General features: G+C 34.3%; 1 protein-coding gene across 1 annotated transcript in view; it reads left to right on the top strand.

Moving 5' to 3' along the window:
- The window catches only part of SYCP1 (synaptonemal complex protein 1), an 80,521-nt gene that overhangs the window by 25,782 nt on the left and 38,213 nt on the right, over nucleotides 1-16,526 (top strand). The window contains exons 12-15 of the mRNA XM_054565076.1: nucleotides 2,882-2,976; nucleotides 3,448-3,632; nucleotides 4,846-4,913; nucleotides 10,580-10,641. Of these exons, the coding sequence (XP_054421051.1) occupies nucleotides 2,882-2,976; nucleotides 3,448-3,632; nucleotides 4,846-4,913; nucleotides 10,580-10,641 (410 nt within the window). The remainder of the gene's footprint in view (nucleotides 1-2,881; nucleotides 2,977-3,447; nucleotides 3,633-4,845; nucleotides 4,914-10,579; nucleotides 10,642-16,526) is intronic.

Below are 16,526 nucleotides of genomic sequence, written 5' to 3'. Positions count from 1 at the left end.
CTTGTTTAAACAGCACATACTTGGTAGACATAATACACTGTGAAACACTGAACCTTTTAGAACATCATAGGGATCTTGTGGCATTTGTCACTTTTCTCTTAAAAACCTTCTCCCTTTTTCACTAATTCTCTCTTCGTTTCTTACCCACTAAGAACCCTTCCATTTTATTTTCAATTATTAAGATGTTATTCTCACTTATTTTTCGTATCTGCTATTTTACTTATGTAGTTTTCAGTTTCTTATTATTTTCAAGGTATTTTTCTCTTAACTACTAAGAATAGATGTTTGATAGTTACTTCCTGATAATTCTTTCTTAAATGTTTGTGAGCCTCATTCTGTCATTTGTTTTTTTAAATGTATAGCTTCATTTTAATTTTTTTGTTTTTCAATTACAGTTCACATTCAGTTTTGTTCTATATTAGTTTCAGGTGTACACCGTGGTGGTTAGACAGTCATATATACTTATTGCAGTAATATTTACTATATTCTCTATGCTGTAATTTATATCCCTGTGACTATTTTGTAACTGCTGTCAATAATTCTAACATCTGAAATACATGCAGGTCTAAGCCTGACTTTTGTTTATTTATTCTACTGACTCTACTAATGGTACTTTATTTCCTCTTGTGGGTTTTGATTGTGAGGTCATGCACCTTCATCTGTGGAAATTTGTTAAGGCCTGGATTGGAAGTATATTTTCACAGAGAAATTTGCATCTGTAGCTCTGGGATCCTGGAAGAACTTGGGGCACTTCTAATTAAGTTTTGTCATGAAGCTTTTTAGAACGTTCACACAGCATACACTCAGTTTCCACACATGCCTAAGGACTAGTTTGTGATTTTAATTTCTCAGAGGAGACATTTAATTACAGGCTATATAAATAGTGTCACAGCGGACACCACAGTGCTTAGTTATCATTTCCCTCTCTCCAGATCTGCTTTCCCTCTTTTGCCAAGAGTTGGAGCGCTTTTTATTTCTACACAGATTTTTCAGGGATTAAAAAATATAAACGTGAAACATCATTCTGTTCCTTAATATGCTTCATTGTTTTCACAGTCGTTATAACTTACGAAGCTTGCTTCTGGGCAAGTCATATAAATCCTGTTATGATCTTGTCCTTATTTTTTTTCCAATCATATCTGCTATGATTTCTCCCTCATACTTTTTTAATGCTATTGACATACATTTCCTTTAGACTGGGGTGCATCATTCTATCTCTTCCATTTTTGCCTTTGTACATGTGCTTTCGCTTGTCTGTGATCTTCTTTTCCTCCAGCTCCCATTACTCTTATTTATTCTTACAGTCTTTCAGATGTTTCAATTCAGCTGTCATTTTCTGGAAGCTTTCCTTGCACTTTCCCTCTTTATGTCTGTCTTTCCTTACATTTAACCCTTACTGATTCTATTTGACGTAGGTACCCCCTCTATGTATATTCCCAGAACTTCAGTGAGTACCAATCAGCACTTACCATTGATTTTTCATTGTCTGTCTACCCATATTGTAAATATTACAAATTTTAAGATTCAGTTTCAACATACACCACCACCATCATCATCATCATCCCCATCATCATAGTATTTAACATTTGTTGACTATATGCTAGACACTGTGATTAAACATCTTAAGTTGCATTGTCTTTTTAATCCTAACAGCAACCCTTCAAGATATGACTAACTACCATTATTCTCAATTTCCAGGTGGGAAAAGTAGAGCAGATTGACTTGTTAAGTATCATGCTTAAGGCTAGCTAGATAGTAAGAATAATTTGAACCTAGGGAAGAGCATGAGCTTCTATTTTCCCTTTGAGATTTTATGAGACTTAAAAGTCAATGCACGCATATAAAGCATAGAGACTAGTATCTGTAAACATTAGTATTTAGTAAACATTAGCTATTAAGTGGAGTCACCAGCTTTAAATAAATAAATGTATTTTAAAGATTAAAATAGCAAGATAACAATAATGAAAATAAAATCATGAATAACTTCACCATTAGGAGATAAATTACTTTTAACATTCTTGTGTGTATTCTTTTCACATGCACTACTTATGTAAGTACTTTTTAAAAAATTATCTATGAGGTATTTTTTTTAAAGATTTTATTTATTTATTTTTAGATAGTTGGGAAGGGAGGGAGAAAGAGAGGGAGGGAAACATTAATGTGTGGCTGCCTCTAGCACACCCCCAACTGAGGACCTGGCCTGCAACCCAGGCATGTGCCCTACATTGGGAATTGAACTGGTGACTCTTTGGTTCGCATGCTGGCGCTCAATCTACTGAGCCATGCCAGCCAGGGTGTAAGTACTATTTTTAACTTGCTCTTTTTATTCTATGATTTTTATAAATACTTATCCAAATTAGTAATCAATAAATAAGGTCTTATTGTCATTTACAGTAGCTACATGATATCCTGTTAAGTATGTACCACTGTAATCTGTCTCCTGTTGTATATTTAGGTTGTTTCCAATGTTTAGCTATTACTGAAAATGTAGCACCAAAAATCCTTATATATTCACCTTTGAGTGCTTGGGAGATAACAGTCTTGAAAAGTCAATAAAAGTTGAGGCTCAGTTGGTTGGATGGTGTTCAGGAAACTGAAAAGTTGCTGGTTTGATTCCTGGTCATGGCATAAGCCTTGGTTGCAGATTTGGCAACCGATCGATGTTTCTCTCCCATTCTTTCTCCCTCTCTTCCTCTTTTTCTAAAAATAAATAAATAAAATCTTTAAAAAAAAGTTGATGGTGACCAATATTAGTGTATCTATATTTGCACAGTTCTTCCTCATTTTGGAATATCTAATGGAGAGAAAAAAGTAATTGTTACAAAATATTTGTTTTTATATTTTCTATTAAGTACTACCTATCTTCAACTTTCTTTTCCAGAATTACAGAATGAAAACTTAAAAGAAACAAATGAGAAGCAGGATAATTTAACATCAGAACTAGAAGATTGTAAAATGTCTTTGCAAAGAAGTGTGGTATGATTTAAAAACTGATTAGTGTGTGATAAGCCTCACACTATTGATCAGTCACCAAATATTTATTGAATGATAATACCATGTACAAGGACCCAGAGCTTTAATTAGAGAAGATACAATCCCAAGTCACAGTATGCTTTTAGTTTAATTAGAGACATTGAATAAAAAGCACATTCAAAACATAACTAAAATACAAGACCATGCTAGGTACCAACAGTGTGATTCAGGCAAAAATTGCTGCAATAGTTCTAAGAATTGTAAGAACATTGTGGTGGCTAGGAAGTCTCCGTGGAGAGGTTGGGACTGTAGATAGGTTTTGGAAGAATGGTGAATTGCAATAGAGTACTGGGTGGGATAGGAGAGGGGAGTGAGAGGATAAGGAGGGACAGAAAATGACAGAAGCAGAGGAGTTCAGCTTTTTTTCTTAACAACCTTGGGTCATAGCTTTGTTTCATACTTTATTTCATTTAGACTACTCAGAAGGCTTTAGAGGAAGATTTACAGATAGCAACAAAAACAATACATCAGATCACTGGAGAAAAAGAAGCTCAAATGGAAGAATTTAATAAAGCTAAAGCTTCTCATTCATTTGTGGTTACTGAACTTAAAACTGCCATCTGCACCTTGAAAGAATTATTGACAACAGAACAGCAGAGGTAAAAATATTTATAATTTAGCTGAATAAAAATAATTACTAATATTCAGTGTCATTTCCTATTCATTTTCAACTAATTCTTATAATAACTGTAACCAAGTCTTTTTTTTTTAATGTATAAACTTGGGAATGCATTTTAAAAGTTTGTACCGGGTACACAGGTATCCTAGGAAAAGAGAGCAGGTATTCTCTAGAATAGTTCCCATGCATGCTTTCCTTAGAGTCAAGCTAAATTGATAAGCTGTAAGTGCTGATGCAGTGATACGACATACTTAACAAAACTAGGTTATTACTGGCTTCATAGAAATAATATGGGGAAATAGGGTTTAATTTACTGGGGTCTGTAACCTTTTTTCTGATTTATAAAATTAGTAACCTGGTACAAAGAATGTACTCAAATGTTTTTATTAGTAGAATAATGAATTAATGAATATGATTAATTATAAAAGAAGATATTTGCATTTCATCTAAATAGCAGTTTGTCTAAAAACTTGCTGTTTTTCAGTACTTTATATTAAGAAAAAATTCAGATAAAACTGTGTTATGAGACCTAGGCAATTATTTTTGTCCCATTAGCATTAGGGTTAATTAGATGAAAGAAACAAGTTTCTCTCTCAAGACATGAATGGGGCCTAGTAGTATTTCTTCTCTACTGCTCATGTCTGACAAAGGGGGGAAAAGCTAGTTTTTCTAGCTCAGCTAATTTTATAGACTCTTGGATTGACCTTTCTAGTTGATTTTCAAATTTTAAAATTGTAAGTGATCTTAATGTAATCTGTTCTAATTACTTCAGTTTTATAGACAAGGAAATGAAAAGCTAGAAAAGCTAGAGGAGTTATGAACAAATTGCATAACTTTTCATATTTATTTTGTTTTCAAGGCAGAATTCAGTATAATAGTAGTTACATGCTCAGTCTCAAAGTTCTAGGATGCATTAATTTGATTATCGTCAACAGCTAAGAAACAAATTGTGACTACAAGCTTAAGGTTTTATGTAGATTAAGTAATGTACAATTATGTATTTATAATAGCAATATCTTATTTTGAAATGTTATGCTATCTGGCACAGAGTAAGTACTCAAAAAAATGTTTATAATTGAATGAATGAACCTTTGCTAAGATATATTGTTGATGAATTGCACCAATTTTAGTTACTAGATGAATTCTGACTAAAAGAGTATTTTACATTGTAAACTAATAATATATTTTACAAGATTGGAAAAAAGTGAAGATCAATTGAAAATACTTACCATGGAGCTTCAGACAAAATCAAGTGAACTGGGTAAGATTTAGAGAATAATATGTGTACGTGATAATATTAACCAATTCTAAAAACATAAACACTATTTCAGAATAAAATACAGTTTCTCCTCTGTAATTTACCAGAAGTGAATATTTAATAATTTTTCATTTTATTTTTCAAAGACAGAAAATTTAAACCTCCAGAAAGGCTATTCAGTTCATTATGCAGTTCAAATCTGACTATTCTGTGTTGCAAATTTAAGAGCCATCTCGTTGCCTAGGTTCAAACACTGTAAATATGAGCTGTCTTTTCATTGCTTATTTAAAGGGTGAACTAGTGCATTCCAAGATAGTTAAAGACAATTATAAGTACAAAATCTTTGTCAAATAATTTTTTCTCAGTTTCTTTACTTTGTACAGTTTGCTTTGCTGCTTCATGTGTCTCCGATCTTGAATTAAGTCTGATATTGCTCTAAATAGGTTTTGTTCCTGTAGTCAGTTTTCTGTGTTTATACCTGTGTTTGCTTTCACTCTGGTTGTATAACAGATTCTCCCCATAGTGTTATCTATTGCTGTTGCTGCTGCTTATTATTATTAGATACTATACGTGGAGGAACCCCCAAAAACCCTGGAATTTATTTATTAAAAATTGTGTACTTATTCTTACATGTTTAAACTTCTGTCACCTTCAAAGCACTCTCCATTTGACTCAGTACACCTATCAAGACTTTTTTCCACTGCTCAAAACAGTTTTTGAATGAGTTGGTTTTGATGCCTTTTAGTGCTTCTGCTGCTCTTTGTTTCACCTCTTCCATATTGGCAAATTGTTTCCCTTTGAGGACTCTTTTCATCCAGGGAAACAAGAAAAAAGTTCCTCGGGCAAATAGGGAGGGTGGGGCATAGGGGTCATGCCGTTTTGGGTCAAAAACTGAACATTTTACTGTTTGTAGTTTTGCTCTTCTTTGTCTTAGATAAATCCCTTTAACATTTCATATAATAAGGGCTTGGTGATGATGAACTCCTTTAACTTTTCCTTATCTGGGAAGCACTTGATCTGTCCTGTTCTAAATGTTGGCTTTGCTGGCTAGAGTAATCTTGGATGTAGGTCCTTGCTTTTCATGATTTTGAATACTTCTTTCCAGACCTCCTTACCTGTACAGTAGAATGACAACAAACTCACAAGTATCAATAACTGAACCTAAACAAAAACAACCTAAGCAAACAACTAGAACAGGAACAGAGTCACAGAAATGGAGATCACATGGAGGGTTATCAGTGGGGAGGGAGGTGAGGAGAAAGGGGGAAAAGATACAGGAAATAAGAAGCAAAATTGGTAGGTACAAAATAGACAGGGTGAGGTTAAGAATAGAGGAGATGGAGAAGCCAAGGAACTTATACGTACGACCCATGGACATGAACTAAGGGAGTGGGGGTACAATGTGGAAGGTGGATAAAGGAAAGAAAAAGATGGGACAACTGTAAGAGTATTATCAATAAAATATATTTTAAAAAAAACTGCCTAACAATCAGCGTGGTGTGGGCTGGTGCCCTTGTAAGTCAGCCGTCATACGAAATGGGCAAACACATTGAAAGAGTCTTAAAAAAGAATTCGCTGAAGTCGAACTTAGCCTCTTACAACAATGCCAGCTGATACACTGATATAGACAGGTTCCTAGAAACTCACCTAGTGGGGGGAGCCTGTACTACAAGGGGCCTGCCCTGCAGAGGATAATTCCGGGTTTTTTGGGTCCCCCCTCATATTGATATTAGATAATATAACTATTGAATTTATTAGATCTTATTCTTCAACTAGATTTGGATAAATAACTGGAAACATAATAGACATTGTGCTAATGAGATCTACTTGGGGATACGTATAAAACAAATAATCACAAACAGCTATTTAATTACAAATTGGAATAGGTGCTATGAAGGAAATGAAAATGATGCAATGGAAGAAAATACAATATTAGGGTCTATTTTAGATTTGGCAATCAGGGATAGCATTTAGCTGAGACCTAAAAAATAGATGAGATTTAGTTTGGTAAGGCATGTGATTTGGAGAGAACTATTCAATCAGAAGAAAAAGTACGTGGACATGTTCTGAGGTATGAAAGAGTTTGTTTAAGTGAATGAAGCCTTTGTGATTGAGTATAAAGAATGATATGAAAAGAGAAGTGAAATGAATTTGAGGTGGTAAGGACCAAATCAGATAGGGCCAAGGAAAGGAATTTTGATTTTATTCTAACAGCAAAGGAAAGCCATTGAAAGATTTTAAGTAGAGAAATGGCATGATATGATTTATGTATTTTTTTAATCCTCAACACGGATATATTTTTATTGATTTTTAGAGAGAAAAGGGGAGGGAGGAAGGAGGGAGAAAGAGAGAGAGAGAGAAACAGGAATGTGAGAGAGAAACATCGATTGGTTGCCTCTTATATGTGCCCTGACTGGGGATCAAACCCACAATCTAGGTATGTGCCCTGACCAGGGATCGATCCCACAACCTTTTGGTGTCTGAGATGATGCTCCCATATACTGAGCAACTGCGCAGCCCAGCCAGTGCTGTTTTTAAATCACTGTAACTTCTTTATGGCAGATAAATTTGGTAGTGGGTGGGGAGTGCTGGTAATGACGAAAGGATAACTTTGGAGAAATCAGATCGGAGGCTTTTTGAGTGTTACAGGTATGAGAGGATATCTCTTAAAAATAGAATCGTATCACACTTCTGCTAGCATTTGGTGAGCCCATTAATCTAAGAACATTTGTTGGTTTTCAGCTGTGAAAAATTTTTTTCTTTTCTTTTAGTGTCATTGTTCCCTCTCTCTGTAAGTCCTGAGGTAGATTTTGGACATTTTGGATCTATTTTTTATTTTTAAAATTTTTTTCTTATACCTTCTACCTTTTAGTTCTCTTCTGGAGAATTTGGGGGGAAAATTTTTTTTGGCTTTCCCCCGCTAATTCAATATTTAGCTATGTTTATTTTGTATTTCTGAATAGCAAATTAGTTGTCAAATTTTAAATTTCCAAGAGCTCCAGGTAACTTATTTCATGGATTTAATATGCTGTTGGAACATACTAATATGTTAACATACTTAGCAAAATATCTACTTCTGTTTGATCTATTCTTTCTCCTTGGATTTTATTTTAGTTATTTTCTTAATAGAATTTGGTTCTTCGCTCTCATGGTTTTGCTCTTCCTTACTAATTGTTGATTCTTAATTGTTTGCTTTTCTAAATATTTAAGAATCCATCCTCACCCACATGTATGTTATAATCTTCATGTGATTATGGGGGAGGGAGGGAGGTACTGTAAGGAAGGATGGGCTTGGTAGCTTGTCTTTTGGGTATAGGGGATGTTCATCTTGCTTAGAGATCATGAGCTGCTTGTATCTTTGGCTGCAATTCCCAGAATCCTTGATTTAACCTGAGGTGGATTGTGTGGTGGAAGATGTGGTCACCTGGTCTCATTGTTTCACATAGCCTTCATTGAATTGCTGTGGGTTTTACCCCTAAAAGGAAGCCTTAACTTTTTGGGTTGTTAATGGTAATGTGTCTGGTTTTTTTTTTTTTTTTTTTAAGTTCACATATATCTTTTTTATTTTGGTCTTTAAAAAAAATTATGTGATTAGGGGTGAGAAAAGATGTGGAGACATGCTCAGTCTACTATCTTTATTTAACCAACCCTTGAGTTTAAAAAAATCATCTTTTTTATTTTAACTGGTAAATATACAATACAACAGACAGATGATGTAGAGCTGTATACCTGAAACCTATTTAATTTTATTAATCTATGTCACTCCAATAAATTCAATAAAAAATTAATTACAAAAGAAAACCACAAAAAAAATTAACCAGGAGAAATATATAAAAATTTAACTGTTTCTTACCTAAAATTAAATCTTTTACATTTTTGACAGGTTTTTCTTTTTGGCTTTACATTGCATATGACAGGTTTTTCTTTTAGGGTCTACACTGGCATTTCATATTTTGTTGATTTTTTTTTAAAGACTGGGCAATTATTACAAGTATTTTGTTTTTAATAATATACAGTTATATCTCCAATAATTAATAACCATTAATAATGAAGAAAGACAATGTTTCAGATATAATAAAATTTAGGTGACAGCTGGACATTATTTGAGAACTTTATAGGCAGTTAAAAAATATAAGGAAGGAGACAAAAGCAGGAGGTAGGGCTAGAAAGATTTTACAATTCATTAGCCCAGTGTTGAATTTGTGGAAGTATAGAAAGAAAAACATTGTAAAACATTATCATTTAAGGTGACAAAAAGAAAGGGTGTCAGCAAAGAAAACAGGAGCAAGAGTTAGGAAACAAGAAATCAGAATAATGCAAGGTCTGGAAAATCAAAGGGAGAAAATTAGAATGGTTAATAGTATCAAATGTCAGAAAGTTCCAAAATGATGAGGGCAAAGAATTGTACCACAAAATGGGTATTGGTGATTTTTGAGATAATGTTATTAATTTCATGGAGATAGACATTAGTTCTGCATGGGGGTAAGGAAGAAGTTTGTAGATAACAAACAGGAATTTGACAAACAAAATCAAGATTTCACTGTAGTACGAAAGGGCAGAAAGGTCAATCAAATACTTTTGTTCTGTATTCAGAGGGACATTTAGTCATGATGAGGAAAATGAAAGATTGCTCTACAGAGAGTCAATGTATATTGGTAATAGAGCAACTAAAGTCTCAGAGGGGATGGGTCGTACTGAGATCCAGAATACAATGGTTAGAATTAACTGGCATTGAGTGAATGAATCACTTCTTTTAAGTTTGGAGTGAAGGTTAAGAGGCCAGATGTTAAGAGAGGAACAGTGAGTTGAAAGTAAATGCTCACATACTGAATGATCACATTCCAAATACAGATTGATTGCTTATTTTGTTAATGAACTTTGGATTCATTTGATTATGGAATTAACTTTATAGAAACATTAATATTTATCCATGATTTATGTCTTTTTGTTTGTTTCTAATCCATTATTTATATATAGTTTCATTTGGACTCCCTCTATGCTGTAGGGCAGTGATTTTCAACTTTTTTCATTTCATGACACACTAATTACTAAAATTCTGCAGCACACCAAAAAAATATACTTTTTACCAATCTGACAAAAAATAAAATGTTTTTCATTCACAACAGATGGCTGTTCTGTTAGCTGTTGTAATTTTTTAAATTTGACAATTTAAGGGAAAAGTGGTCAGTGCTCCTGACTAAATAATCAGGTATTGGCATGTTTTAAAAATTCTTGCGACACACTAGTAGGAAATTGCTGCTTTAGGGTACTCTAGTTGCATTAATCCATCTCTTCTAGTTTTCCCCTTTCAAATGGTATTATTCTTTCTCCTTAAAAAAAAAAAAAAAAAAAAAAGGTTTTATTATTTATTTATTTTTAGGGAGAGGGGAAAGGAGGGAGAAAAAGAGGGAGGTAAACATCAGTTTGTGAGAGAAACATTGATAGTAGGTTGCTTCTTGCAAGCCCCCAGATGGGGACCTGGTCCGCAACCCAGGTTATATGCCCTGACTGGTAATCAAACAGGTGACCTTTTCTGGTTTGTGGGACAACACCCAACCCACTTAGCCGTACCAGTCAGGGTCAAATGGTATTATTCTTATTTCTTGTCTCTCCTTTCCTAGTCTTTTAATCCAGCTTTTAACATATTTATATTCCTTTGCTCATTTTAGAAGAGATGACTAAGCTTAAGTATAACAAAGAAGTAGAACTTGAAGAATTGCAAAAAATCTTGGTAAGTATTTAGTTTCTCTTAGTAATATATAGCAATTACTTTTCAAATTCACTCTCACACTACAGATGTTTTATGCTAGTTTTTTCAGCTAAATATAAAGAAAATTACATTTGGTTAATAGTAGAGCCAAATTCTTATCCATGCTAATATTTACACATCTTGACAATTGTCTTGGTATCTTTATACTATTTGAACATGTGTTGGTAGTACATGTAAATAAGATCAAATATGCATGCTCTGTAGTTGATTGTAAATTTGGTATGTTTTGTATACCTTTGAGCCACAAAACTGCAATTTTGAGAAGTATGTGTATGATATATATTCATACCTGTTTAGTATGCAGGTAGAGTTATAAATAATGAATTCGTTAGGGTCAGGCTTCATTATATTTTAATTGATTTCAATGTGTAGTGCATGAATTGGTAACCTTTTTTTTGTAAAGGACTAGATAGGAAGTATTTTAGGCTGTGGGCTACATATAAAATATAATTCTTTCCTCTTCTCCCACTTCCATGTCCCTGTACCTACTCCTCTTGTCCTCTCCTTCTCTATTCTTTTAATTTTAACAACTTAATAAAAATGTAAAGATCAGTCTTATGTCAAGGGCCTACAAAAAGAAACTGCAGCCCTGGCCAGGTTGCTCAGTTGGTTAAGGTGTCATCCTGATAATGCCAAGGTGGCAGGTTCAATCCCTGATGAGGGCACATAAAACTATCAACAAATGAATGCATAAATAAGTGGAAAAACAAATTGATGTTTCTCTCTCTCTCTCTCTTTTCTCTCTCTAACAGTCAACAAATAAATTAAAAAACAGAAACTTCAGGCTGATTTTGTTTTATTTGCCAATGCTTGCTACAGAAGACAGTATAGTTTATGATTACAGATACTTGATTTTGGGTTTAACCTATCACATGTCTACCTGATTTTGTAATTCTTCATTCTTCCATCTCTGGGGAAGCATTATTTCTAAATACTTATCCTTTCTGCATTGAATTGCTTTTGTACAAACTCTTGTAAATAATAACAATATTTACATTGCTTTCAAATTTGATAATGCATATTTATACTTCCAGCCACACCTTAAATATCAATTCTTCAGAAAACCTCTCCTGATACACTTGGGTTAAGACCGTATGTCCTGTTCTCATGGCACACTAACCTCCTCCGTTATAGCACTTATCACAAATGAAATTAATTTATTTTTGGTACAATTATGTAAGCTTTTTTTGCCCTTCAGACTCCCTCTTTTTTTTTAATTTTTTTTATTTTTTTAATTAATTTATTTACTTTTTAAATACATTTGTCTCTGCCTTCCCCCCACCTCTTTCCCTTGCCCCCTCCCACCTTCCCTCCCTCAGCTCTTCCCCTTTGGTTTTGTCCATGAGTCCTTGCTATATGTTCCTTGACTTTCCCCTTCCCTTCCCTTTCCCTGCCCCCCCCCTTCCCTCTTGTCTCTGTTGATTTCTTTTCAGACTCCCTCTTAACTTAGCACAGTAGATAGCACATTGTAGATGCTCAGTAAATAAATAGTGGGATGGGTTTTTCCTTCAGTAAGGTCCAAGAACTTATATACTCTTACCTGTAACCTCAGTACTTAGCATAGTGGCTGATACTTTATAAGCACTTTATAAATAATTGTCCAATGAATGTACACTAAAACATTGTTTTACTCTAAGGAATTACTCCTATATGGGCAAGGATTGGTCTAACCCTTTTAAAAATATTTCAACAGCAATGGAGCACAATTATTTTCTTGGTCCTTAGAATCCTGCTCTGACTGGTGTTCACCTCTTCATTTCTTAGCTATATGATGTAGGGCAATTTACCTAAACTCTACTTGCCTCAGTTTTTCCATCTTTGAAATGGAGAAAGTAATAGTACATATCTGATAGGGGGGTGTAAAGGATAAATAAGGCAATGTATATACTCATTTAACAAACATTTGTTGAGTTCCTATTATGCTATACTCTGGGATACAGTGGGGAGTAAATGGATGCATATTCCTGCATTCACAGTGCTATGAGGTGTATAGTAAAATTTGAGCTACTTAGGTCAGGAAAGGCTTTTTTTTTAAAATTAAAGATTGAATTGAAATCTGGAGAAGGAAGGGAAGAGCTTAACAGGTAGAGGAAATAGCAACTGAGTCTGGAGAGTTAAGTAATAGGAGCCTGGAAATTTATGGCCTCTAAAATCATATCAAGAGAATTTTGTTTTTATCCTAAGATGAATGGGAAGTTCTAAAGTATTTCAGCAGGAAGTGACTTGGTCAGATTTACATTTGATCAGCTCATTGGCTTGCAGAGTGGAGAACAGCGTGTGTATGTATAGATACACACGTGTGTGCATATGTTTATGTTTCCTTTAAGTATTTTTTATTTTTAAATTAAAGTTGATGTACAATATTATATTACTTTCAGGTGTACAACCCTGTGATTAGACATTTCTGTAACTTATGAAGTGATTACCCCAGTAGATCTAGTACTTAACACTATATATAATTATTACAATGTTATTAATTATATTTCCTATGCTGCATTTTATATCCCCATGACTATCCTATAACTACACTTTGTACTTATTAATTACTTCACCTTTGTCACTCATCCCTCCAAACCCTCCCTTCCATCTGACAACCATCAAAATGTTCTCTGTCTGTGAGTTTGTTTCTGAAGAACAGTATATTAAGATAGAACAGTTAAAAATAGACAGGCAATCACAGTATTCAGTGGAGAAATGATTATAGCTTAGGCTCAGAGGTGATAGTAGTAGTGAGAAAAGTGGATGATTTTGAGAGATATTTAAGATTTAAATACTTTGGATTGATACAGGGTGATACTACCATTACCATCTGTTGAAAGACTCTCCTTTTTCTGTTGTTGTTTTTGCACATTTATAAAAAATTGATTGACCATATTTGCTTGAGTCTATTTCTGGACTGTTTCTGTTTTCCTTGATCTCTTTGTCTATCCATTCACCAATATATCATATTAGTGTCTTGATTGCTGTACCTTTTCAGTAAGACTTAGATTTGAATAGTATGATTCCTCCAGCTTTATTATTCTTTTTCAAAATTGTTTTAGCTATTCAGGTTCCTTTACTTTTCCATATAAATTTTAGAATAATCTTATTTATATCTAAAATAATCCTAGTGGAATTGTGATGAGAATTGTGTGAAGTCTATAAATCAAGTTGGGTTGAACTGATATATAATTATGTTGCGTCTTCTAATACATGAACAAGGTATTTATCTCCATTTATATAGATCTTCCTTGATTCCTTCATTAGCATTTTGTAATTTCAGCTTACAGATCTCATACATATTATATTATATTTATCCCTAAATATGTTTTTCTTGAAGTTATTTTAAATAGTATTTAAAAATATTTTTCCAATTGAACATTTACTAGTAGAAGGGACTATGATTGCTTTGTGCATTGATCTTGTTTCCTGCAATCCTGCTAAATTTAAATTCATTCATTAGTTCTAGGAGTTTTACAAAATTTCTATATTTTCTGTGTAGACTATTATGTTGTCTGCAAATAGTGACATTATATTTATTATTTTTCTTGACTAACTGCACAGGTTCAGACTTCCAGTATGACATTGAATAGGAATAATGAGCATGTACATCTTTGATGTCCCATTCTTAAGGAAGGAACTTTCATTATTACATCATTAAGTAAGCTAGTTACAGGTCTTTGGTAGAAGTTCCCTTCTATTTTTAGTTTGTTGAGACTTTTTATTATGAACCTATGTTGAATTTTGTCAAATCCTTTTTCTGTGTCAATTGATAGGAACATATGGTTTTTTCTTCTTTATCCTATTAATATCGTGTGTTACATTGATTAATTTTCAAATACTGAGCCAGCCTTGCATTCTGGGATACACCCCACTTAGTGTGGTGTATTATTCTTTTTCTGTGTTGTTGAATTTGTTTTGTTAATATTTTTTGAACATTTTTGTTTTTGTGTTCATGACAACTATTAGTCGACAGTTTTCTTGGACTGTCGTTGTCTACTTTTGGAATCAGGCTAATGTTGGCCTCATAAAATGAGTTGGGAAGCATTTCTTTCATTTCTGTTTTCTGGGAGAGATTGTGTAGTATTAGTGTTATTTCTTTTTTAAATGTTTGGTAAAATTCTGCAGTGAAATCATCTGGATGTAGAAAATTTTTTTCACAAAATTTTAAACTGTGAATTTAATTTCTTTCATTGTTATAGAACTACTCAGGTTGCCTGTTTTATCTTGGGTGGTTTTTGTAGTTTGTAGTTTTCAAGGAATTAACACATTTCACTGAAGTTGTCATATTTTTGTGCATACGGTTGTTTATAACATTTCCAGTTATCCTTTCAGTAAATTTTTATGCTTTGTGAGCTATATGGTCTCTGAAGCAGCAATTGAACTTTGCTGTTATAGGACAAAACTGGTATAGATAACACATAAACAAACAGATTGGCTGTATTACAGTAAAGCTTTATTAAAAATAGGCAGTGGTGGATATGGGCTATGGACTGTGTTTGCTGACCCTTGATTGTCTAGAACATTGAATTCAATTCTTGGCACCTTATTTAAAATGGTATCTTGACAAAGTGAACCCATATTAATGGAATGATGTAATTTAAAGCCATTTCATTGGAAGAATGATAATAATTTTAAAGATTTAAAATAGTTAAGAGAAAAGTTAGGGAGTGATGATAATTCTCTTCAAATATTTATCACTTACCATGTGAAAGGAATTAGACTTCTGTATAATTAAGGAAGGCAGGACAGTGGCTATTGCATGAAAGTCACAGTAAAGCACATTTAATGTGCAGGATAAGGACAAACAGGATTGATAGTGAGTGACTGATAAATGCTAATAAATTGGAGTGATTTATGCATATATTTGATTTCGATGACCTGTATGATTTTTTTGAATAAGAAAATTTCAGAGGACCCAAGATAGTGGAGGAGTGAGTAGAAGTCACAAAAACCTCCTAAATTGCAACTAAATTGTGGAGAAATCATCTGGAATAAACAACTGAACAATAGCAGGAGAGAAGCTTTATAACCATGGACAGACAGAAGAAACAGTATCAGCACAACATGATGGATAGGGAGTGTGAAGGACATATGAGAGAGCTGGCTGGGCCCCCATGCGTGGCAGCTGAAGTGCTGGAGGGATATCTCAGCAGATGGAAGGACCCCCCTGAGAAGTGTGGGGTCTAAACCCCAAGGTGGGCTCCCCAGCCTACAGCACCAGAGACTGAAAAGTACACATGAATTCCAGCTTTGAAAAGTGGCAGGGTTTCTCCACCAGAGATGGACGACTGGAGACACAGAGAGCCATTTAAAGGGACAATGAATGAATTTTCATATGCAGCCACTTACTCTGGGCTCTGGGAAAGAAGGGGGAAGAGTGGATTAGAGATGCCTGAGGAGAGATTGGGGATGGTGGCTTTGTAGAGAGAATTGAGAGAGAAGCTGCCAGGATTCTGGTGCTGAGTCATCCCCCATACTGCAGGAGCCATTTTGCTCAGGCAGAGCACTCCCCTCCCAGTGGCATCAGCCTGAGGGGAGGCAATATCCTGACTCCAGGAGATTCTCTGCTCCAAACAGTGGTGCTTAAGCCTAACTGCTGATTGCAGAGAGATTAGTTACTGAAAGAGACGGTCACAGACAGTAGATTCCTGGTAGTATCGAACAGGCTGCCTAAGGCCAGACTGGGACAACATCTGATACAACCAGAGTCAGATCCAGAAAGAAAAATCAGTGCTCCTGCACAACAGCATACAAGATGTGGTGTGTGGAGAGACCCTTAGTCAGCCAGCTAGAAGGAAGGACCCACCAAAGAACAACCCAACAACAATCAAAACACAGTGACATCTAGAGACCCATAAATGGCA

This window comes from Pteronotus mesoamericanus, unplaced genomic scaffold (genome assembly GCF_021234165.1).
Source record: "Pteronotus mesoamericanus isolate MK-2021 breed Mesoamerican mustached bat unplaced genomic scaffold, CSHL_Meso_final scaffold_99, whole genome shotgun sequence".
Taxonomy (NCBI): Eukaryota; Metazoa; Chordata; class Mammalia; order Chiroptera; family Mormoopidae; genus Pteronotus; species Pteronotus mesoamericanus.
The sequence above is the reverse complement of the archived record's forward strand: the minus strand, read 5'-3'. Positions and strand labels throughout refer to the sequence as shown.